Genomic DNA, 25,883 nt, shown 5'->3' with positions numbered 1-25,883 from the left:
CAAGCAAGAGCCAAAGAAATGCCACGTTCACTTTGTGCCATCCATCACAATGAAGCTGCTGTATACGCAGGGTGTAAGCTGCCAACAGAGGGGGTTTGTTCCTGGTATTTCTCTCCTATTCTACAGGTACACAAAGGGGCTGCAGCCAACCAGTGCTATGCCCTTCCCTGTCTCCACTGTTTGCTCACAGTTGGGTTGGAAGGTACATTAAAAACAACCCAGACCCAACCTGGCTGTGGGCTGAGGAACCTCCCATAGCACCCAAAGCCTCATCCACCACCCACAGTCCCAATGGCTGAGATTGCTCCAACCCAAATACAGCACTCAGACACATTGACCTCCAATGATTGTTTTCCAGTTCGGCCATCCCCACCTCTACCATGGACAGAACCTCTTGCCCCCATCACAACAGACTTACCTCTGGAGACATCGATGATGGTCCAAGTGCTGCTCACCCCCCTCAGTGCCTGCAGGGAGTTTTGCCTAAATACAGACTGGAGGAGACGTGGCCTTTTTTCCTTTACACCTCTTGGGGATGATGATTTCTTGCTGAAACAATTTAGCTGAGCAGCCGCCAACCAAAGCCGTGCGCTGAGACCACCCATCATCTACTGCAGCACATTTCTACATTCCCACAACATAAAACTAAATAAATAAGAAGCAAAGTGTGAGAATACCCCCCCTACCCCCTCAAAAGAAAGAGAAATATTCCCTGGAAAGCTACCAGGGAACCTGCTTAGTTCTGCAGGTTAAATGCAGAGCCTGAGTGGAGCCATAGGAAGGATTGCATCAGCTCGTGGGATCTACATTACATTGAGCCAGCAGGCAAAATTCACGAGGCTGTTAAATAATAATCCAGATTTAGGTGCAAGCATCATATCTGTTTGTTTGTAAATAAAACATCCATGGAGATTTTATTGCTTATAGCCTAAAAACAAGGCAAAAACGGCAGTACAAAATGCAACCAGAATAACCTGTGCTTTGTGACACTTCTCCGGTGGGTTCTCTATGCCTCACTGCAAATCATTCCAAGCAGACGGGACTGGGTGATACCCTGGGCTGTGGGCAGTACCCAGGGCTGTGGTGTTGGCTGCCTGCAGCTCACCCATTGCTCCTTCCATGCAAGCAGCTGCTCTCAGTCCTTGGGGGCAGTGATGCGATCCACCTGCGGAAACAGGATAGTCTGGAGATGTAACCAGGTTAAAATCCATAACCATGAACTGTTTGGGGTGTCAAACTGAAGACGGCCACCAATGAAATCCTTGCCTTATTGCTTTTCCATGTAGTGTTTGCTCTGATGCTCGTTGGCCATTGGGTAACCCAGGTGGGATGGATATGCTGGGCTCTTAGTGAGATGCAACAGATTTTAAGCTGCTTCAGGAGCCAAATCAGAAGGGGAAAGGATGCCTGGAGGAGATGCTGCTGTCCTTCTGCAGAGCAATTTGAGGCTATTCTAAGCCGAAATCAACTTCTAAGCACACAAAACCATAGGACCATGGTTGGGTTGGAAGTGACCTCACAGCCCACCCAACCCCATCCCCTGCCATGGGCTTGGTGCCACCCACCAGCTCATTGCCCCCCATATGCCTGAGCTCACCACCACTTTCAGGATCCAGATGCAGGCAAGCAGCTTGTTTGTGTAAACTTGTTGCCATAGAAATTTGTGAGGACCACAGGAATATATTTTAGTGGATGTTAATAGGAAATAATGGGCCTGAGGGGAGGGGGGGAGAATGCTCGTTGGATACTTTTACGTGTATTTAACTAAAGACCAGTCATTCCATTTGTTTAATGTAGGGCACTTGATTTTATTCAAAGGGTGAGATACAAAAAAAGTAAGCAAAAAGACAGAACCCAAATTATAAAACACTACAGACAAAATAAGACATCTTCTGCATACAGCACACAACAGGAAACAAGGTACAGACTGGTCCCCACAAACCAAGCCAGCTGGATATGTACAAGCAGAGGCAAACAGACCCAAAGGGAAGAAACGGTGGTATCTGCCATTTCAAATGTCTATTTACAAGCACTGAATGGAAGGCAAATAGTTTTATCCTCTGATTCAAACTCAGTTCCTTATTTCTTCTTCCTGATCTGGTGGAGGGACTCTGTGCTTTTCGAGGCAAATTTGGTACCGTCAGGTGGGATCTAAAATCAGCCACAGCCAAACACCAACGTGCCAAACTGCAGCTCCCCCCATTCATCCCACATGCTGCTGCCTGTGCTGCCAAGGACTGCTACTAGAAGGGAGAAAACCCCTCATCCTGCACTAATGTTGGTCCTCTGTGGGCTTTCAGATACCTCACTCTGTAGCTTAACCCAACCCAGTTTGTCCAGGCTATTGTATGGGATACTAACTAAGTACGATTGCATGCTATCATACACTTGAGATTCTCCCACTTGTCTCAGAGCTTTCACCAGTGCAGCTCTTTACATACAAAGAGACTCAACAAACAAGGATGTGGCCAGAAGGGCAGCCCCAAGCACCCTACAGACACCTGGCTATCCCAACACTGCTTTGGGCTCTTTGCAATGACGTACATGCAGACACTACTCACTCATCTGACAAACTCAGAGCTGGTTACAGCCTTTCTTCAGTGCAGATAGGAGGAAAAACCTTTCTGGCAAACTTATGCAGTAATAGGCAGCTGCTATGCAGAATGAGGAAGGGCTTTATTGGTGTTTACCCGTGGCTGGATTTTAGTGAGGGGCTGCTGGATGTCTGCACACCTCCATCAGGAGGAGGGAGTTGGACTGGCTCAGTAAGCAAAACATTCATTCTGGAGAGCAGAAGACTGACCGCTGTTAATAAATATCACGAGACATTCTAAAAGTCCTCTAGGGAAAAAAAAAGAGAAATACCATCTGTTCATCAAAACACAACACGTCTACACAAAATGAGGTAAGGAAAGCTAAGAAGAGTCCTTTCCATAGTCTGACTTCACACTGGCATGGCAACTAACAGTGAGATGCTTTACGGATTCCCTACCATGCTCATCAGAGGAGTTCTTCATAGCAAGGGTGCTCCATTGAAGCATGACAACATCCCACCTGCACGTACTACATCTCTGTTTTGGCAGTTTGGACACTTGAGGCAGTTTGCTGGCAACCTGCAGTGTGCAGGGGGTGAATACTACCTTAACTTCAGGCAAATGAGGAACCTGTCGTGGAGAATTACAGAGAGCAAGGGTTTGTCTATCACAGCATTAAAACCAAAGAGCTCAGCAATATCCGTACAGTTACATCCAACAGGAGTGTCAGACTCGTTACATTTCTCATTTAGAATCCTGTTCCTTGGTCCTCTTTGTACACAGCTTCCATAACAGCCTGCATTACTAACCTCCTATTGAACAGCAATCTGCATTCTGAGAGACTGACCACTCTGCCTGTTGTGCTGACCACACTGTTTGCAAGGAGGCAGACCATTCTCTGCACAAGGCAAGCTAAAAGCAATGCCTGCTGCTTTTCTCCTGAACAGAACAGGAGAAAACAGATCTTCAAACCATTGTCTTGCAGGTTCTTTCCCATAAGACTCATGCTAACAAGAACACAGGGTGTGATACTGCAAGACCTTATGCTGGGCAATGGGAGAGAACCTTCCTTGGCTCCCAGCCCCCATGCTCAAGGTTGACAGCTTCCCTTAATAAGGTGTTTGGCAGCAGGAAGAGGAGCTGCCCCCAGACTGCGAGCACTGAAAACACATTGTTTGCTGCTCCTTTGGGAGAATTACCCCCCTTCTAAAGAAGGGCACCTACTGGTCATGTCTAGGCAGGGGCACAGAGTAAAAGTCAGTACCTCATAAGCAACTGCTGTACAAATACAATGCAACACTTCCTATGCTGGCAGCACAATGCATTCATAAATTAATAGGCTGAACACAAATTAATGAACATACATATGTTGGCTTTGAGAAACCGTTTCCAGGCACGCAGCATTTCACTTATTAACATAACGAAACAGCCTCGAGCTGATTATGAAGTCAAACAGGTTACTGTGGTTTGACACAAAGCAGAATTGCCACTGTCTTTGGAAACACTTTGAGCAGTCCTATTCTGCCGTAAATCACTCACCAGAGCTGAGTTTTAATAGTAATGGATGGTCCCCAAACACTGCATTTGTTAAAGCAGTTTTCCAGGGCAGCAGTTTGGAATATTCACCAGGACTCAGCAAAGACTGCTTTCCATCTTGTATCATGCTTTTACATGTATAAAGCTAATTCCAAACTCATCAGGCTGGTAAGAATTCACCTTTTTGCATTAGGAAACCCCCAGTTAACTGCCCTTTAATGACTTGTTCGACATCTTGAAGGTATATTTGCTGTGTAACTTCTGCAAACTTGTCAAAAAATCATTGTCAAGGTTCGTATTTTGTGCCTATCAAGTTTTATCCCCTCCAATTTTACATCAGCTCCATTTGACACAACCACATATGACACTACAAACTATGAAATGCTCCTAAATAAACCAGAACCCATGCACTTAAGGGACTCTGTATAACATAGCAAGCCTTAGAGAGAGATTTAGCGCTCTCTCTGCTCGAAGGACAGAAGGCAGAAACCATTAAGTGACCTGCAGCAAAATAAAGCTCACTCCTTACTCTCTTTGCAGTGCTACAGCTCTCAGTTCAAGAGGGAAAAACCTTCATCCCTCAACACAGGAAGAGGGCTGTTTGTTTAAACAACAAATTAAAACCCAACAAAATAAACACCAGCAACAACTGAGCACTGCTCCCCCTCCTTTTTTTGGTAGGCATCCATGGTGCTGAGCCAGACACTGCTTCCACTTGCATTTGAAGGCATGAGTTCCACCATCTTCATGGGTACAACTACAAAGAGCTGCTGTGTCACACGGCGTGCTCTATGAGATTGTCAGCTGCTAGGTATTTGGCATAGGTAACATCTTTCTGAAGCAACATTACTTCCTCACAGCACATTCATCAAGTGCCTAAAACTTCAGAGGCTGAGATGGTTCGGTTGAATCCCTTGTTACGGATGAGGCAGAAGTTGACCCAAATGCTCTTTTACAGTTTCTCCCACTGTTAAAATACCTGCACAAACACGACGGTGACCAGTAGCAGCTCCTGCTCCAGCTGTACACCCTGGTATCACTGACAGGTAATGCATCGAATGGTTTCTCACCAACAACTGGAATGAGCCACACTGGATAAGAAACAATGACAGTATCTGAAAGTAAAGTGGAGGGCCCTTTACCTAGAAGACTCAGTAACCTTTAAAGAAAACCATTTAATAGCTTTCATGGAAATCTATTGTTCAAAAAACCCAAAGCCATTGGCATAGCATGTGGAATCAATTTGACAATCACTAATGTAATGGAATCACGGTGATCTCGTACACAAACAATCATTTACCAAAATAAGATTTACCTAGGGGACTTTAAAATCAAATTATTTTGGTACCAAAAAAGAGTCTTTCACTTATTTCCCCTTTGCCCCTATGATTCAGATGATCTTTCACTCTACAGTTACGGACTTGGCCAGATTTCTTGGAAAATCAACCTGCAGAGAGGGAGGAGAAAGAAGATGCTCGTGAGTATTTACACACTTCCTTTGTGTACAACTCTGTAACGTGTGGAGTGTTGGTTCTGTGTTTAAAATGAATTCAACTGAACATATTTCCCTATTAATTAGGATGATCAGTGCAGAAAAAGCCCATCAACCACAGCTGTTATGACTGCCAAGAACAAAGGACTCAGTCCCTTTGGTATACCCTGTTATAGATCTCAAATACAGAAGGTCACTGCAGTAAGAGGTAGAGGCCAGTGCCTGTGTTAAGATCAAATAACCAACACAAACTCTGTATCTCAAACATCCTTCTGTGGATTTTTTAGCTTCCTTTTCGCTCTCTACCAGCCCTCCAGCACCAGAAAACAGACACATCCAAGCTCAAACTGCACAGTTCTCAGCCACGGGTCACTGACTGCCCTCACATTTTGCTCACAAAAAGCTTCTGCAGTCACTGGGTCCACCTTTTAATCTGGTTCCAATAACTCCAACAGTCACACACACATCCCACAGACTTTCAGCCTCACACAACACGCTTTTTCCAGACCATGCAGGTAGCAAACACAAATGCAAGAGGCGAGGAAGGGAATCAGGAAGAGAATATTGTACTTACATCGTATCCTCTGAGAACTGCAAGGTGAAAAGCCAGAAGCTGAAGGGGGATAACGCTCAGGATCCCCTGCAGACAGTCCACAGAATGGGGAACTTTGATTGTTCTCTTATTGTTCTTAATTGTCTCGATGTCTTCCTTGTCACAAATGATGACAGGTCGCCCCTGAAACAAGGAAAGGTAAATTTTGAATTCAAAAAGGAACAATCTGTTTTTCACTTCTATTCAGATCAGTGGCAGCAAGAACTTCTCTCTTAATTCAAAGCTAAACAGCTTAACATCACATGGGCATCCCTGCAGCATATTTTAAAGGATAAACAAAGTCCACCAGGCTTCTGCATCTGTTGCCTTCTGTCAGCTCACTTTTCCTCATTAAAACACAACATCAGTGCAGTCTGTATGCATATATGGCTGCACAGTCTGAATTGTTCCCTTTTCTGTGACCTGACAGAACTGGGAAACCCCAGAGGCTTAAAAACCAAACCCCACACATCAAATAGAAGTTGCTATGTGTTCTTAGCTAGTGAAAGACTGTTTAAGCTGAAAACTAGCTCAGTTCTGTGGGTTCTGCATGAGTTATCTGCAGATATCTTGAACCTAACCCACACTGTCACAAAGCTTTCAGCCTCCAGCTTCTATTGCCCTGTAAGATTTGTAGCTGAAATGGTCATAAATTTAATAATAAAGATACCAATCAGGCTCTCTCCCCTACTCTTTTTTCCCCCTCCCAATATTATACAAAACTGCACATGAAAAGCCCACATAGACCACCTACTGAACTCACATTTTAGGTGGTGACACTATATAGCAGATAGGCAGGGTGCCCTATAAAGCTGCATATATTCCATATTAAAACCTGCATTTCTGGTGCACTAAAAGCTTTTACGGGTACTTACTTGTCGTGCAATGACCTGCTGGAGAGCGTTCTGGCACTTTGCATACGTATGGTCTCTCATGATGATCATGATAACAGGCATGAGTTTGTCCACCAGTGCAAGAGGGCCGTGCTTCAGCTCACCTGCCAATATCCCTTCAGAGTGCATATAGGTGATTTCTTTAATTTTCTAGATGGGGAAAAAAAAATGACCTTTCATAAGATCCTCAAGATTTGCCTTCAGTCAATGCATACATCATCACAGCCTGGAACTGGGCAGGTAAATACAAAGAGGCTGTGTGTGCATGTACATAGGTGACAGCACAACACCAAAAGGAATCTTCTCAGAGGTAAAAACTGCAGTACTCAGGTTGTGAAGAAGGGATGTACTCAGACATAAAACAGTGTGAATGCTGAAGCTGAAAATACATTTGAGTCCACTAGAATTATTTCAGTGTATATTCAGTCTGTAGCCAGCAGCTATGGTGTGAACTGAGTATCTTCACATGGAAGTAAAAGCAGCAGGATGGGGAGTGTTATTTCATGCACTATTTCAGCCTGTGTCAGACCACAACTGCTTGGTGTTTATAAATCAGCCTGTAGCCAGGTGTCTAATCTAAGCCCACAGCTAAGTGCACTTGAAGAGGTTTCAAATAAAGAAATCTCTTACCAAAGCTCCTTCTAGACATGTAGCATAGTGGTAGCCACGTCCCATGATGAGAACAGACTTCTGATGGTACAGCTCTGTGGCCAGCTTCTGGATCTCATCATCCATACTCAGCACTTCTTTAATCAAGTCTGGAAGAATCAAAGTTGCATCTGCTTATAACCCTGCATTAGTACATACAGACAGCAGTGACCCACAGAGTGAACTGGACTCAGTGTTTAATAGTCCAGTTTAGTGCTCTGAAGGCACTAAAGAGAGAGAATACAGTTGCAAAGTTACCACTAACAGTCACACTGCACAAATCTCAACCCTTCCATCTTCCAAATGCAGAGCTTAGGTGCTGCCAGGTTCACCTGTGCCATCTAATTATTACTTGGCAAGATGGAATCGATGCAATGTTTTCCTACCTGGCAGTCCTTTGAGACCACGCATGATTTCCTTGCGTCTTTCTTGCATAGAAATTCTGTCATCACACATCATGAGGGCAAACATCACCAAAGAGACAAACTGGCTGGTATAGGCCTAGTAAGGGGAAGGGAGAAAGAAGGAGAGAGAAACACGTTATTAAAACAGAAAGCAAACAGCTGTCACCTACTACATCCTTCAATTAGCTGCTGATTCTGTTCTTAACACATTACTACATGGTGGCTTTCCTTTCATTCGAGCAGGAAAGAGGAACACAAGCAAAGAGCATTTCAAGGATTTCTGGCAACTACTAAATCCTGTTTTGTGACTATAGCTGTGTCCTTCTTCTTGTATTTGAGGGAGCAAATGATGACAGCATTGATGATCAACAGACCCAGTGATGGAGATGCAAACTGGAAGCCCACTGCTGCATCTGGACGCTGTGACACTGCACAGCTGGCTGTAGGATTTTTGGACCACGTGCAAGAAAAGCAAAGTCTACTGCAAAGGTGACTTCCCAGCCCTCCTTGTTCCTCAGGAACAGTTCCTGAACACCTCACCTTGCAGAGGCTCCCTAAAAGCTCACAGTGTATCAACACCAAGTGTGGGGAAAAATCATCTACACAGTGCTCAAGGCAACTCTGTCTGCAATAACATCTGAGGCATAGAATCCAGCAGCTATTATGAAGGAGAGCCTTTGAAGTCCTTAAAAGACGAGTGTTGTGATGAAATGCTCTGCAGGGCCAGCTTGGGACTGAAGTCACTTAGAAATAAGATTAAGGTTTGTAGCAGTTCTACCCCTTTCTCAACCATGATCAAACAACCCCCACGTTGAATATTGGAGAACAGCTATGAAGGAATTTAGAAAAGCTTGAATGATGGTAATTAGGAGAGGCTGATGAAGAATATGACCTCCTACTTTTGGGTAGCACGCAGTTGAAGACGTGTTACATTATCCATCATGTGTTCTCACAACAAACCTGAATACAGCCTTAGGGGAGAACCTCTTCCAGTTCATACTTCATATAAGCACAACACTGGTAACTCCCCACATTTCCAGAGAGAAAATGCCATTTTCAGTTATCTCCAACCATTGGTTATGTGAAAACAACCCAGTGACAAACAACTCGTTCAAAGTTTTCTTGTAAGAGACTCATGAATTTTCCATGATCAAATTCCCCACTGAACTATTAAACTCCAATGTGGTTTTTGGCCGAATTTATGTAACAGATTGACATCATCTCGCCTCTAAATATAACTAAATCAAAGCAGATTTCACCGTGCAGAAGCACTTCATTGAAATGAAATGCAGCAAAGCACGGCATTTTAAACTGTATCACATGCAGCCAGATGCATCAATCAGAGAATAACTCTTAGGTGGACACAAAATATGGGTTTATTTTATAGACCGTTCCCCCATTTGCTAAGATACAGAAGAGAATTTTTGCCTTTTAGGGTATTCTGAGACCACTCTGCTTTCAACATTGAAGCAGTATATTTCCTTTATAAAACAGAAGAAAGCTCTTTGCTAGATACAAGAAAAGGAAAATGAATAGTATTGCAGTGCACACGATTACTGACTACACAGTCATCCACTGCAGCTGCTAAAAGGGAATAGAAAGCATTCTGAGGACCCGTATAATAACCAGCCTCTTCACAAGAGATTCAGTAAGGTCTGTGAACTTGGTATTACCTTGGTACTGGCAACCCCTATCTCTGGTCCTGCATTGATATGGACTCCACAATCTGTCTCCCGTGATATAGAGCTGCCAACTGTGTTGGTTATGCCTACGGTTAAGGCTCCTCTCTCTTTGCAGTATCGAAGACCCATCAAAGTATCTGCTGTCTCACCTGTAAAGACACATTTTCCAATGCTGGTATTGGTTACTCTTTCCACTGCAGATGTAGAACTGCAGTGCTTTTCCAAATAGAATCTTAAAGGTTCGTGTTTGTCTATAAGTCAAAGGAGTCTGCAATTAAAAAGGCTGGTTTAAATGAACTAAAAGAAGGTGGGAAAATTGAAACCCCATAGTGGGGATTCCAGCAGTGATGTTTGTGGGCTGAGCTCCACAGATGGGACTATAAGCTACCATGTATTATATCAATTTGCCTTTCTCCTCTTTTGAGGTGCTCCTGTCCATACGGCAACAGAAAACCAAAGCAAGTTAGGTTCACTTCTACTTCAATACAAAAACAACACTGGCTGCACACTGCATTACACACTACCAGCCAGGAGGGTGGAAATCTAAGGCTAGAGAAACAGATTTATGGGTGGGGGGGAGATGGGGGCTATTTATTTACTTTGTTTTGGTTTTGTAATGCCTGATGACCAAGCTTAGGTTCCAGGAAAATCCTTGTTTGTTTGCCACATCCAACACTTCAGGGGAAAGATGCATCCCCCAGGGTGCCCTCAATCAGTCGTCTGCTGCATTTGGGACAGAGCAACTCATAAGGGGAAAAAGCAAAACGTTTCAAAACCTGGCAAAAACCTGCAGCACTTACATGAGTCCTCTACAAAGAAGGGACATTCAGTTACCTGAAAAAGACCTTGCTAATAAAGGCATTTTCTTGCATTGAGGAAACACTAACCACTCATTTTAACAACAAAGCTGAAGATCAGCTGTGACAGTCTACAACTAAAATGAAAATAAATAAATTATTGTCATTGAGCTAAATGAACTCATGCAGATGGACGGGGAAGAACCACTGTTTTTTCCCCTATCTCCAGCATGTCTATGCCAATTTCTTCCTTTGCATGTAGGATCTGCAGTCCTATAGACAGGCACAAGAATTCAGCCCCGCTGCCTTTGGCCTCCCAGGCTTACAGGAAAGATGTGAGTTGGGTTGTAAAGCGAGACCATACCTGACTGGCTGATGAAAAAGCAAACATCATCTCTGAAGACAGGAGTGTTTCTATCCAGGAAATCACTGGCGAGTTCAACCATCACAGGTAATTCAGTCAGTTCTTCCAGAACCTGACGTGTCTGGCAAAAGGTGATGTTAGAAAGTGATGTATTGATTTTAGAAAACTAAGTGCAGAAAAGCCTTCTGGTTGACATACACTGGAAAATATTACTAACAAAATACATTTAAAAAATTAGAACTGGATTATATCCTAATTACTCAGTATACTCAAGTTACATAGAACTAACCCTGTGAAAAGCTGCCCTGCTTACAGCCCCATAAAAAGCCTATAGGGCCAACTGCTGATGAATACAGCTTCCAAAGGGTCTTCACCACACAGTACACATTTGCTGAGCATTATTATCTCATCCTTATCCTGCTGACAGATGCAGCACCGTTCAGCTCTACCCACAGTTCACAAACAGATTGAGACTGACCACTTACTGCAACTCCAGCATGGTAACTCGTCCCGCAGGCAATAAGGATTAAACGCCGACACCTCTGGATCTCCTTAATGTGATCCTTCAAGCCACCAAGATTCACTGCAAGCAAGATTCAGAGAGGAAAAAATTAGGGTGGCCAAGCACCAGAACATCTCAAGATTACTGGTGTGAATAACTACTGGATGCTGTGCTGCCAAAAATAAAGATTCATCTCAATTACCAGTGTAGTCATCAAAGTTGACCCTTCCTCTCATGGTATTAACAACGGATTCTGGCTGCTCAAATATCTCTTTTTGCATGAACGAGCTGAAGTTACCTATAAAATAAAGACAAGATAATACTTTTATTTACTTTCAGGTAATTTGCATTCATGTGGGGAAAAGCTTGGGTCAGAATCATGCCAGTTACCAGTCAGACATGATTTTTCATTCTTGTACCTAATGAACCTTACTGTTAAGGTTCATTTCATTTCATTTTCTACCAAAGCATCAGCTCATTATAAGAACTAGATTCAAGGTATCAGAATGTGTCAACTAATGGTTAGGTCCAAGCTGGTTAGGCTTCAACCTTGGAAAATACTGACACTTCCAAGCAGGAGGCAAAATCCTCAGCCCCACAATTCTCATTATGGTGTCAGCTTGAGGAAAACTCTCATTAGATGCAAGATTGATTTCTTGCACAAGGGTGAGGTCAAGCACTGGAAGAGATGCTAAGAGAGTCTGTGGGATTTCCATCCTTTGAAAGACTCCAAACTCAACCAAAGAATGATCTGAACAACCTGATCCAGGTTGTCAGAATTATCATCAGATTTCAGTCTCTACTTGAAGAAAACAACTTGATCCAGTTTGTGCAGGGCCAGATCAACCCCAGAGGTCCTTCACAACCTGAATAATTCTGTGACTGTGGGTATGTGCATCTACCCATTCAGAAGAGTTACCCTTCATGATCTGTTGAAGTTCCATCTGCAAGGTTTGCACGGCGCGCCCGGGGTGATCGCCTGCTGTACGTTTGATCCGGTGGATGGAAAGACGGCCATCAACCACAGCTGCTACATCATCGTCTTCAAGGAAAATCACTCTGTTGGTGTGCTCAATGACAGCACTATAAAAGCAAACATCGTGTGCCATAAGACATTATTTGTCACAGAAAGAACAAATCTATATCTACACTGAAAGATGCTGTAGCACATTACCTAGCATCAGAAGCAAAGTAGTACTCCACAGCTTTCTCCTCAACAGGGAAGAGGCAGGTGGTGCTGTCCACACGAGACAGGTTGCAGCTTCCCTTCTTGTCCTTACCTATAAGACACAGGGGTTAGGAGCTGCACACACTGACAAATGCAGAATAAGCTGCAGGGTTAGGCTCAGCCAAAGGTCCCAAGGCACAGTACCAACATGAAGCATTATTTTCATCACTGTGTCACAGTAAATTGAACGGCAACAATGAATAGAGGGCAGCACACCAATGATTGTATCATGGGGGTCCTTTCTAAGTTTGTTTACATGCTTTTTATGCGCTTTTGAGTTAAACCTGCAAGCATCACATTGCATGCAGAGCTTGAAGTTTACAGAAAAACAGCAGTAAAACAAAAAGTTTATGCATGACTCCACTAGGAAAAGAGAACTCATGCTGCTTTACGAGCAGTCACATTTACCAATGTTTTCCCAGTTGAATCTGTGCTGTTTATCATTACAAACGCCTCCTGTGCTCGTGTTTCACTAACCGTCCTGAAGCTTTGAGAAAGCAAGCAGGATTGCTCTTTCTTTCAGTGATTCTTGTCACTGGATGCCATTCTTTCACGCCACCTGAGCACCACCAGCAGTAATGCAAACCTGTTTCAGTCTGGCTGAGCTAATGCGCTCAGACACAGATGAGGGATTCATGATTAAGCACTTGGCATTGCTCCTGAGATACCGAATACAAGCTTCTCAGTTGGATTCAGAATTTGCACAGCTGTCTTACACTGCTGGGAGGGAAGTACCTACAAGGACTGAAGGACACAGGACTAAGAACCAACTTGATTTGGTAACGTAATGCTGAGGTTCACAGTGCTGCACATGTAAAGGAAAAATACTGCTTTCATGTTGATACTTCATAAGAAGGTTCCACTCAGCCAAGAGTTTAGGGCCCTCCACTTCATTAGGTCAGTAAATGAAAGAAAGGACAGAGTGAAGGCGTTAGTGGTCAGTCTCCAACAGAAGTACCCATACTTGATCAAGACATGCAAATTTTGTTTCTCAAAATGCATTTCCCCGCATTGACTTTACTATGTTGCAATGCTTTCCTCTAAGCTGGAACAGGAATGGATAATATCGGTATCTTAACCAAGGAGTGGCTGAAAAGTTATAATGAGTGTTATCAACCAGTTATAGCTCTTATCTATTTGCCCAGAGATGACCCAATTATCTATGGGTAATCGATAGGTTCCCAATGAAAGAATCTATGAGCAACACAGAATCTTTTCATCCTTCCCCTTCTAAACCAAAGAGTTAAAATGCCATGGGAAGTCAACACAATATAATGAAAACTGGAGAGGAGGGATATGTTTTGAGTATATTTTAATACCATCTCTCTCCCTTACCACAACTCCAAGCACAAAGGCACTGCTGCACAGATTAACACAGCTGCTCTTTCCAGCTTCAGGTGTGAACTCAGTTCAGCACATCACACATGAAGGTGTGATGAAGTATTTAATATGAGATTAAAAATGGTTTGTCCTAATAAGTGCCCCATATCTTCAAGCTGAACAAATACAGCCACGTTAACAGAGCTGCAGACACAGGTAAACCTCACTGCCAAGCATTAGGGCACAATACTTGAAACAGATTCAGTGGACTTTCCTGTGTGTTGCTCATGGTGCTCCTGATCCAGATTCCAGTTATCCCATTTGTTTCACTAGATTACATGGAAAGCAATAACCACACAGTAAAGAGACAATGCCTATTTGCTTCATTTTTGATTCCTTTCCTAACAAACTGGAGGATTTGTCTGAAATGTCAACTAAGATTTTCTTTGGTAGGCACCTTCCTCCACATTTATGGATATTCCATCAAAAGAATGATCCATAGACTGAACAGCTGAAAGTGTAATTGGAAACAAAATTCAGATCAGTGGGGTGAAAAAAAAAAGTGTGTTATATACATACATAAAGAATTATCGCTAATAATCCAGCATCAATCAAGATGAAACAAGACAGCTTACTGGGACTGGTTCCTCATATTACAGCAAGGTATCATTAGCAGCAACATTAGGAAGGAGGAAGACATACTGGGACAGTCCTTACGATCACTGCAGCGCTCAGAGAATAACTCAGTGCTCAGTAACTGAATGGTTTTAACAATTTTCATTATGGGGGAATAAAATAAGGCTTGTGACAGTGCTTGCAAAGAATGTTCAGGAAAGCAAATAAACTTCTGAATGCCAACATGCCACATAATATGAATGTAAGTATCTAGGTTGAACTGTAATGCATTAAGATGTGTTTTGCTTGAAGTCAGAGGACATAAAGTTCACACTTACCTGTACGGTACAGGATGGGGATGTGGTCAGTGGACAGCTTGTGCTCACTGCGCACTCCTATGAGCAGAGGGCTGCCTCGTCTGCAAGACACCAAGTGACAGTCCTCAGTACCCAAAGGTTCATCCCATTTTGACCCAACCTGGAGGGACTGCTGTCCTCCAGCACAGCACCCTGCTGAGCTAAAACGTGCCCCAGATCCAGCATTAACTCTGTGAGAGTAACCCAAATGATGACGTGAATGTATATGGTTAAATCAACTGGACTGATCCTCACATTCAAAGGTGAAGAAGGAAACTTGGACTCCAGGCTGGCTCATCTGCAAGTCAAATGGAGCACTTGCCCATATGCTCTTTGGAATTATCTGTTCTAACAATTGGGGAAGTAAAAAACAACAGCCAACCTGACCCTACCAGATATATCCTACTATATACACCATACACCTTACCATATAACATGAGAACAACCCCTGTTGTCTTCTATCTTGGCTGAGGAGGGAAGTTACCTCAAGGTTGGGTGCACCAACACTGTTTTTTTAATATACAGATACTTACCTTGTACCAACTGCTTGACCAGGATAATGAACACTCTTAAATACGAGGGCAAAAGCACCTTCCTAGAATGAAAGAAATACAAGTGGTTTATCCCTTCATCTGAGGTCAGGAAAAGGTTTTAGGCATCCCAGTATATAGACTACACCCACATTTCTGTGGATATGTTGGAGATACTGAGCTGATTTCACTGATCATTTGGAGCCACCAGGCACCCTGGGCTCCTCCTCAGCCACTCAGTGAGTTCTGAACTGCCTGGCAGTCCCTGCAAGCACTCCTGTGTTAGCTCACAGGGAACTTACAAAGGAAAAAACCTGATAAAAAGCAACATTTGGTCCTGTCTGCAGTTACTGCAGCTTCTGCCAGGGAAACCACTGGGGGAAAAAAAACACCTCCTGAGCAACCTGCTCTGGGAAGAGATGTGCACTGTAGTGGAACCTGGTCCTGCACCAGTTCAGCCACAGCTGACACGTGGAAGCCAGGCTGTGCGCTGGAGTTCCCACCAGGGGTCAGCATCTCTTCCAGATGGAGACCAGGCAAACTTCAAGCACACACTGCCTGGACCTGACCCAGTCTCTAACAGCTCTCCCCTGGGATGTGTGCATGTCTGTCCCCATCCATCCCTGTGTCCCCACCCCACACTGCACCCCATGCATTACCAGCTGCTGGATGACTCTCTCCACCAGGGTGGTGAAGCTGATGTCGTCGCTGTCCCGGTTGTCATACATGTACTTCACCAGTTTGGCAATGCTCTCTGTGTCTGTCTCTGACTCGAAGTCATAGCCCTTGCTCTCCTGCAGCAACAGAACACATTGGGTAACCAGCCCTCCGTTTCCATCCCCTCTCTTTCTTCCAACTCTCCCTTTTTTCCTCCCATCCTGCCTCCTCCTTTGCTTCCTCTGTTCCTGCATTCTCTTTCCTCTTCTTCTTTCTCTACTTTTCTTCTTTTTGTGCCCTTTCTTTTTTCTTATTTCCTGTCTTCATGCCTCTTTTCCTGCCTTCCTTTATCACCACTCACCCTCCTTTCCTTCCTTTCCATTTTCCCTTCCATCTTTCATTTTCCCCCTTCCATGCACCCATCCATCCTTTCTTCCCACTCCATTAATACAGCTAATGCAGCTTGGAAGTGCATGGAGGGCTCCTGATCCCTCCCAACAACGCCAGGGTTCTGCTCACCAGGAATTTCCGCAGGTCTTTGTAGTTGGTGATGATGCCATTGTGGATGACGATGAACTCTGCAGACAGAGGAAGACACAGTTCAGCCTGGCAGCTGGCACCCACCCAACAGCAGGGATTACAAATCTTCACAGTGCGTAAAGCCACCAGAATAAAGAGAAGAGTTTCACTTCCTGCTGTGATTTCCTTGCCCTGCCCCATTCCGTTTGGTTGTGAGTGGCAGAAGATAAGAACAACCCTGCTGGAAATAACTGAACACTTCACTCCTCCTGTCAGTTGCTGGTGCTGTCCCCCTGGGCTGCTACAGCAAAAAATACCAACCAAGCCACTTCTGTACAGTGGTGGTGATCAGAAAAGGGGGGGAGAGGGAAGAAAAAAAACATCCCAAGAACTTTTGGGTAGATTCTTACCATCTAATTTCATTCTGTGTCATTAACTCTTCTTGCACCATGGCCATGCACCCACTGAACCCATGGGATGCGCTCCATGAGATCAATCAGTGCTGTAAGCAGCTCATGAGAACTACCCCATGGTGAAAATCAGCCCCTGACCCCTCCAGCTTCCCAGTGACTGCACTCAGTATCACAGTCTGCATTAAATCACCCATTCTGGGTCCAGGCACCTTTCCCTGTGACATGTTAGGTGTCCCAGAAAGCCAGATGCATTGCCATAGGTTCCACAGTTTGGTTAGGAACATGCGTTCCCTCAAGCAAATGCTCTCACCATTGTTCTTATCCGAGCGCTGTGGGTGGCTGTTGATGGGACTGGGCTCTCCATGGGTAGCCCAACGGGTGTGTGCGATCCCAAGGTGAACATCAAACTCGATGTCAAGATCCATGTCCTGCTGCTCTGCAGGCAGAAGTAGGAGAAGGTTTTATTACCCCGACCCAAAGCCACTGGGAGAATCTCATCCCACCTCTCAAGTCCACAGAGACAGCAGTACTGAGCAGCTAAAAGAACTGGCAAACATAATGGAACACCAAGTTCTGAACCAACAACTTTGTGACTCTCTGTGTCCAATGCAGACTTAATGAATCTAGCTTTAAAATCAAGGAAATGATACTCAGAACACAAATGACATGAGAAAACTTATCAAGGGAAGAGAGCAGAGAGCGAAAGAGCAATACATACTGTGCACCTCTTCATCCAGAGCCTTCACTTTCCCCTTCTGTTTGATAAGCTGGATTTTGCAAGCATTAGCTTCCCAGTCTTTGTCGTTGCCACCATCGATTCCCACACCTAAACATCAGCGTGGAATGTAAAGAAACAGTGTGAAATGCAGAACTTGTGTTACAGATATTTATGTAAAGAAATACTGCTGACTTTTTCCTTTATAACACCTTTTCTCTCTCTGTAAAGAACTTCCCCCTGATATCCAATCTAAATCTTCCTTCCTTCAACTTAAAGCCATTTCCCCTTGTCCTGCTGTTATCTACCCCTGCAAAAAGCTGAGTCCCCTCCTTTTTATAGGCTCCCTTTAGGTAGTGGAAGGCTGCAATGAGGTCACCCCACTGACTTCTCCACACTGAACAAGCCCAGATCCCTCAGCTTGTCTTTGCCCTCTGATCATCCTTGTGGCCTCCTCAGAACCCTCTCCAACAGTTCCTTGTGTTTCTTGTATTGAGGGCCCCAGTCCTCAGATGCCAGGCATCAAGAACACTTAGAGAAACCCATATGTTGAAAATTAAGCCAAACCTCCAACCACACAACCATCAGCATATCCAACTTGGGTTTTAGCTTCCTTCAGAAAACGTTCACAAAACCATGAGAATCGCTAAGCCAAAATACAAGCAAGAGCCACTGTTACCTGCAGAGTCATAGCCACGGTACTCCAACCGCTGCAGCCCTTTGATAAGGGTCTCCAGGATCTCCCTTCTTGTCCTGGGAACATGGTAGTTCAGGTAAGCAAAGATGCCTGCATGGGGAGAAAGAGCATAAAGTTATCATAAAGTCACAACTGAGGAAAATTGGGTTTTTTGCTGCTTAAGAACCATTTTCAAGATGAATTTTGTCTTGAATCGCTTTCCCAAGTTCCTCCCACAGAAAAAAAAATTGGGCAAATTTAATTTTATTCCTGTAAATCAACACTTTCAAAGTAATGAAGCTATTTTTCCAGGGGGCTGCAAAGGCTGATAAATCATTGCTTCTATTTTTAAGCAACTCAGATGCAAACACAACATGGTGTTGGGGACATGCAAATTCCTGGATCTCCAACAGCAGCTACAGCTCTATTTCAGAAGGATTCTTTTTGGTGCCATCACGGAGCAGGAGCGTGCAAAGACACTTACTGGTTGCTAGAAATATCCGTGCTGGAAAATTGGCATTTCCCTCTTTTTAAAGGAGAAAAACATCTGCATGGAATAAAAGCACAGCAGCTCCACGCAAACATCCACGTATGTGAGTGCCTGGTAATGTAAGGTTTGTAATCAGAGAGACTTTATAAACCAGTCTTGAGAAGGGAGCTCAGTCACCCACCCACTCAGAGTCCTTCTTAAAGGCATCCCAAGTGTTTGCTGCCATATAACCTTCCTCACATCCCGAACTTCTAAACCTGCATCCTTCAGACACACAGCAGTCCCTGTTCACAAGTGAGCTGACTCCAAAGAGCTGTCACCCAGGCTGACAGGCTGCATATTTCAGCTATATCCTAGGTGCCTGAAATCCTCTATGTGGCTGCCAGGTCTTATCCAGGAGTACAAAGCAAACAGCTTTATTAGCTGGTAGCTGGAAAAGCCCCTCTCTTATTTGCCTGAAACCTCCCAAATAGGCACCCAAGATATTGTTTAAAAAAGCAAATTGGGTTCCAGAAACTCCTGAGGTTTCTCTTTCCATCTACACACCAACCCAAAGCCAAGCAGGCTCAGAAGCCATAATTACAACCAGCACGTGTAATTACAGAAACACAAAAGCTGATTACATTTAGCTAGACAATTTCATAGCAGAAATGTCTCTCCTTGCTTTATGTATGGTCCTGCTCCCACCCAAGCCCTTGAGCTGCCTATGTTCAAGCAGCTTCCCCTCAACATCACGTTGGTCATCTTGCTGTGGCACCACCAGACCAACCAAAGTATCCATGAGTTCTTCCACCATTGTGGCACAACACCATCCATGAAGGATAGGCTCTTTTTAGCAAATGGAGACTGACTGTGAGCACTGAGGTGCTGTGGGGTTTGAATGCAAAGCAAGGCCACTCCTGAAGCCCTTCCCCGCACAGAACCAGACGCACAAGAGCCTCATTGATGGAGCACAGAAGAGGCCTTCTTCACCAGCCCGAGTGACTCACAGGCAAACAAACACAGGACAGGCTGGCAAGCAAAGAGTGCATTAGAACTGCCATGAGAGAAGAAACTGTGCAAAAGAAGAGAGGAGAGGCAAAGGGGACAATCTAGGTGGTCTCTGCAGCTGCCCTGCTGCCTGGTGACCCAACATGGCAGCCATCAACAGCTCCAGGACTCCCCAACAAAGAGCTGCTGAGGGCAGAGCGCTCCTCTCCATGCCACAACGTCAGGAGGACATAAAATTGCTAGAGAGAATCCAAAAGGAGAGCCTACAAGGATGGGAAAGGGCCTGGTGGGCAAGGTGTGTGAAGAGCAATTGAAGGCCCTTGAGTTGGCTTGGCCCAAAGAAGAGGAGACTGTGGAGAGGCCTCATGGCGGCCCTACTGCCCACGTTAATAGTTAATAGTTCAGTCACACCTGAACAGCCAAAAAGAGAAGAAATTCCTTCCAGGCAGGGATGACTCAACTAGAATGACACTGAAATAGTGTCTATTTGTGCCTGTAGTTGGAATCTAAGATGGAGCAAACCACAGAATGAAGTGACTTTTATCATAAAACATAGTCTGTGGGGGGAAAAAGCCAACTATAACCACGTAAATGTGATATTAATGCTGTAAAATAGGTTACAAATTAAGAAAGGAGACTTTTAAACACTGGGATATATTGAGAAGAAAGTAGATGGAGTGATAACGGAGAGGCCCCTCCTAAACCAGGACCATATAAACCCACCTGTAAGCTTTAAAGCACACAGAAAACAGGAAAGATGTGCATTAAAAAGGAATTAAAAATAAACAGAGTAGCATCAAGGACAATCGAGGCAGGTGAAAATGAATAAGAGCCCGGCAGCAAGTTAAAACCAAATACTTGAAGGCTCATCATCCATTCATGACATCTGATCACGATCAACTGTGTGTAAATAACAGTTCCATTTACTGGCAATATTTCTGTTTTCTCTTTCTCAAACATCCCATAATGAGGTAATTCTTCAGAGCTGGAGAAAGCTTCAACCCACACGTACAGAGCAGCATTTTTACTGCCTCTACCCTCAACACTGGATTATTCGGGAACAGATGAGCAATCACATCTTATAATCACCTTCCATTTTTAAATACAATTCTGCTGCCCTCAACAGTGGAGAAAAAAGGCCCAAGGCATTAATTGCTTGTCACGCCTCAGCGATTTAAGTGTGTTCTTGGACAAAAATGTTTATTTCTCTCAGCAGCCAGCAAGAGGAGTTCTGCACACAGCATTTTGCTCCTGAGTTGCACCCCAAGGTATTGACAACATCTGTTCAACCCTATGGAAGGGAACGTGGCTGTGCAAGCCAAAGGGTGCTCAGGTGATGCTGACATCCCAGCATGATGCAAAGCACAGAAAAGAACCTCTTTTTATTCCCCAGCTTAACAAAGATCACTTTATCCTTCTCCGAGGAGGGACGTGGCAATGTAGGATGGCACACTGCAGCCCTACCTTGTGTTTTGTAGGCTGTAAAAGACATTCTTTCTGCACAATGCAGATATTCTCCAGATCACAAGGTCTTATTAAACAAGCTCCATTCCCAACCTCATCCCAAGTGCAGAAGATGGAGAAATCTGGACATGTGGTCTTATTTTTTGGGGGGGTCTTTTCCAACTTGGTGTATTCTATGATTCAATGAGTCTACACAGAAGGTTCCTGAAAGCAGCCCGTCATAGTTTCAGGTCCCAAATAGATCTGAAAATGAGAGTTTCACTTCCATACACATTTAACCTCAAACCAACACTATTCTTTTTCAGTTACACCTGCACTCCAACTTGGGCTATGGAACAAGACAGGAAACCAGACATCAGGAATGGCATTTAATTACACTGCTTTGACGAGCCTTGAGTTGTATTTCAAGGTGAAATACAAGCCATGTGAAACAAATAAAACCCACCCATGATCTTCATTCTAGCCCAGAACTATATTTAAAAGTGAATTCTCATCTAGGAGACAGCAGCAAATGTACTACAGTCTGATAGGCTCCAAAAATACAATGCTACTGTCTGGAATACACCAATATAACTTCAGGACTTGACATTAATATACTTTAGGATGAGAGGAGCAGTCATGCTTTACAATAGAATAAAAGTGATAGTAATAGTGATGTGACACAGGACTTTGCAAACATGGACTGAACAGACCCAAGCAACTCACCAAGACCTGACATACGGAGATGCCCAGTGACTCTCTCTTGTTGGAAACAGAACTCAGCTCTCTTCCAAAGACATTTTAATAACCAGGCATTAAAACTGAGCATTCCAATGGCAGCTACAGAAAGATCCCCCTATGAACAGTTGACAGAATAGAGTTTTAGCCAAATGGGCATTCGCTATTTCTACTGACAGCCACAAAAATACCTCTTCTGAGAACGTTCTTTTCTATGACCTTTTTGCTTCCCGTGCCCCCTTATTTCACAGTAAGCTCACAGGAAAATGAAATGAATCACCACCTCCACACAAGAGCGTATTATCTTCCCCGGTGTCTCAAATACATGAAGTTACTCAGAAGAGCTTCTCCTAATCCTTCCCTCACAAAAGCCAAAAGGCCTTCGGGCTAGATTTACTGCCAGGTTAATAAATAACTTTATACCATCCTGTACACCGCTAAAATCACTCCAATTGATGTTATCATATGTCCAGCAGGCACTTCTGAACAATCTTTTGTTGTGGCGGGTGAGGATTATCAGCCCCCTGGTCTTCAAGAAGTGAGATGGAAGGTACTATACAACATGTACATAATATCATGTGTGATAGACTGAAAAATAAAGAAAATAATCTCTTCCTTAAGCCCATTTTCATCTCCAATAATCACCAATACCACAGGACCTACATTCTGAAATCCCTTTCTTGTTGTTCTAAAGCAGACGGTGGGTTTACTTATTTACAGAACCATCCATCACGTCTGGCTTCCTTGAAAGACCTGTTTTCCAAACCATATCGTGGATGCCATTGAACTGGTTTGGTGCACTCGGACCAAAGCACACCCAAAGAGCTGGTTAACTATTTAAGCATCAAGTCTGTAAAACACACCAAGAATAAAATCTACAACACGATCAAAAGCAAAAAGGACAGCACAGCTACACACCAGAGCCCACATCTGTGTTAAGCATCAAAGTAAACTCTGAGACCGCTTCACCTTCAAGGGGTACATCAGATCACAGGACTTTGGGAGGTCACTTACATGTGAATGAGAACATCAACTCAAGAGCCATCCCATCAGGACCCCGCAGAGGATGAAGCAGGAGGGCTTCAGATATGGAGAAACATTTAAAATCCTGAATGCAACTACGTAACTACCCACAGAACACCCAGAGCTTCTCACACTTAAGAAGGCCAGAGTGTTAACACAGTGCCCATCCCAAAGGCTGGACCTCAAACAACAGGGCATCAAAACCACACCCCTATTCCTGCAGCCAGCTGTTGATAGTGAGAAGGATCCCTTCTATTCTTTGTATTGTTCCACTGGGTGCTTCTAACACAAATTCACATGTCAGGGAGTTGGAACCCTCCAAACTTAAGCTGTTCTATGATGGGCAGGATCATTGTCAGGATGGATTTTCTGAGTGTGCCTTCATAGAGCTCCACTGTTTGATGGCTCCAGCCTGCTCCAAAGCCACAGAACCACTGAAAGAAATGGTCAGCGCAAGCTTAACATGCAGAATGAAAACACTGAATTATTAATGCTGGAAGAGAGTTAGAAGAGAGCTGTAAGGTCCTCAAGTTCAACCCCATCCCACTGTGCTCATTGCCATGTCCCCATGTGCCACATCTCTATGGTTCTGGGATATCTCCATGGATGGTGAACCCAGCTGCTCTTTAGGAACAGAAATCCTTCCCAATACCCAACCGGTCCGACCTGAGGCCATCACCTCGGAGCAGAACAGATCCCTGCCTCATTGACAGCATCAGTCTAAAAGCATAAGGGGAAACAAGCAAAAATAACCAACAGAACACGGAACAACGCCGAAAGCAACGTGGTAAAGAGAGAAAAGAAAGATGAACCGCAGCTCCGAGGCCGAGGTGGGACAACCACAGCATCCAACGGGACACAAGGGGGGGGGGACGCGGTTCCGGGTTGACCTGTCCGCCCGCAGCACCGCATCCCTCCCCGCACCGCGGCCTTTCCCGCACCGCACATTGCTCCCAACAGCGGCTGACACTCCCCCCTAAGAAGGACACAGTGCCCCCCTACATCATCTCCACCTCAGGGGGGGGCTGAAACCTCACCCCCGTTATACAGAGGCAGCCCCCATCCCCTCAAGGCCCCGGCCCTTACCGCACATGCTGCTCTGCTCCGCGCTGCCGCTCTCAGCTCAGCCGGGGCCGCCCCGCCCGCCCCCCGCCGGTGCACAAAGAGCATGCGCTCAACCCGCTTTGTTAATGGACCGCACCGCTGGTTCCGCCCAGTCCGGCCCGGTTATGGGACGTGGCACAGCGAGCTGGTGGGGAGTGTCGGTATGGCCGGTATGGCCGCACCGGGGATGGTGATGGGGTGGTACGACAGCATGAGCCCCTCCCGAAGTGCTGGGGGGATATGGGGAGCCGGAACGGGAACCGCATGACTCAGCACAGCCACGTTTGGGATGGGATAAGCACACCCGGCTGGTGCTGCTGCTTCTTCCCGGTTGTATCACGGTGAGATGGGAATAAAGGAAGCGTGAGATGAACCCAGCGGACGGGCCCGTCTGTAGTGCAGGGTGTTAGTTGGGTTCTGCCGCAACCTAAATGATGTTTGGATGGAATAACTGAATACTGAAAGCCTGAGGCTATAGAGAGAGCAAACAGGAACACAGCTCCCATCACCCCTCATTATCTGCTCCCATCACCCTTCAGCTCCCTTCATTGCTGACCTGTGAAGCTCACTTTATTCCCCTGCTGCTCTGCCTCTGTGCTGTGGTTTCCATGCTGTCCTGCTGTAGGCTCTGCCCCATCCCTTGCTTTCCCAGCCTCATTTCACCCTGGGTTCTCTGTCACTATCTGAAGGCAGATGAAATGATGTGACCCCCCCCTATGATGCAGCCCTACAGTCCTACAGCACACAGCTCATGCCAGCAGCACAGCAAACCCTGAACTTTACAACTTAAACCTCAGGCTGAGGCTACATGCTAAAAATCCTGCCGCAAACCACCCCCATCTTTATGCATTCAGCTCCATGTGTTTATTGCTGATGTGGCCATTCCCCCCTATAAAAGCCCAAATGTATCCCCTGTATAACACATTGCTGTACCCTGCAGCTCATTCTGCACGTGGTTTCACACCACAAATAGAGGTGCAACTCACTACCAACAGGAGAAATAAAGAAACAGCTTCTCAAACCGTCTCACACACACAAAGCCCTTAAAATAAACAGTGTGGGTTATGTGTGGGTTGGGAAGCAATGCCCACCCCCCTCCCCAGGCCTCAGCATAACTCACTTGAAATAGAAACTCTTTCTGTGCTCCTGGATTCTACACAGATTGAAGTATCACCTCCTGGAAAAGAAATAAGAGTGTGTTTTGTGATGCTCATCTCACACGTATTGAGTGATTCCCATCAGGTAATGTCTCCTCCTGCTCCATAAATCCACTATATGCTGCCTTGTCAAGGGGCTGCTTTCTCCTGGATGCCTGATGTGAGCACATCTCCACCTGCAGACAGCTCCAGGATGAGTTTGGAGAGCTGGAGTCCTACAGTAGAGCATGGGACAGCTTAGGAAACATGAGTCATCACAGAGTGCATCCTAGAATGGCCTGAGTTGCAAAGGGCCACAATGCTCATCCAGTTCTATGTGCAGGGTCGCCCAGGCTTCTCCTTTACTTCTTTGTTGCCTTCCATTACTGCTTGACTAAAAAACAAAGACCGAATCTGAAGAGCTACGTTTTATTTAACACCTGAAACAATTACCTCCGTGAGTTTTGGTGCATGCAGTGCATTGAA

General features: G+C 44.9%; 1 protein-coding gene across 5 annotated transcripts; it reads right to left on the bottom strand.

The window, feature by feature from the left end:
• Positions 1 to 883: 883 nt before the first annotated feature.
• Positions 884 to 24,372, bottom strand: GFPT1 (glutamine--fructose-6-phosphate transaminase 1). Of its 5 annotated transcripts, none has more exons than XM_015882874.1 (20): positions 22,123 to 22,150; positions 18,477 to 18,584; positions 17,801 to 17,908; positions 17,393 to 17,518; positions 16,670 to 16,728; positions 16,153 to 16,287; positions 15,497 to 15,558; positions 14,946 to 15,025; positions 14,450 to 14,503; positions 12,619 to 12,724; positions 12,364 to 12,527; positions 11,647 to 11,742; positions 11,428 to 11,525; positions 10,943 to 11,063; positions 9,773 to 9,930; positions 8,082 to 8,196; positions 7,678 to 7,805; positions 7,030 to 7,197; positions 6,137 to 6,298; positions 884 to 1,165 (listed from the first exon to the last, which is right to left on the bottom strand). In XM_015882874.1, the coding sequence occupies exons 1-20, from the start codon at positions 22,133 to 22,135 to the stop codon at positions 1,136 to 1,138; spliced, it is 2,091 nt and encodes a 696-aa protein (XP_015738360.1). In that variant the 5' UTR covers positions 22,136 to 22,150; the 3' UTR covers positions 884 to 1,135. The 5 variants fall into 5 exon arrangements, with proteins under 5 accessions (XP_015738360.1, XP_015738362.1, XP_015738359.1 ...); XM_015882876.2 differs by lacking the exons at positions 884 to 1,165; positions 22,123 to 22,150 and adding exons at positions 1,784 to 5,517; positions 23,149 to 23,226; XM_015882873.1 differs by lacking the exon at positions 884 to 1,165 and adding an exon at positions 1,784 to 5,517.
• Between the last annotated feature and the right edge of the window lie 1,511 nt (positions 24,373 to 25,883).

The sequence above is a fragment of the Coturnix japonica genome, chromosome 22 (assembly GCF_001577835.2).
Source record: "Coturnix japonica isolate 7356 chromosome 22, Coturnix japonica 2.1, whole genome shotgun sequence".
NCBI lineage: Eukaryota > Metazoa > Chordata > Aves > Galliformes > Phasianidae > Coturnix > Coturnix japonica.
This window is presented reverse-complemented; position numbering and strand designations above follow the sequence as displayed.

Excerpts from the sequence above, each read along its gene's own strand:
- GFPT1 (XM_015882876.2), bottom strand. The coding sequence starts at position 23,179 with ATGGCTCTTGAGTTGATGTTCTCATTCACAT. Across the intron at positions 11,743-12,363 it reads ACTTCAACAGATCATGAAGG|GTAACTTCAGCTCGTTCATG; the intron begins GTAACTCTTCTG and ends TTTATTTTATAG. Across the intron at positions 7,806-8,081 it reads TGGTCTCAAAGGACTGCCAG|ACTTGATTAAAGAAGTGCTG; the intron begins GTAGGAAAACAT and ends TGATTCTTCCAG.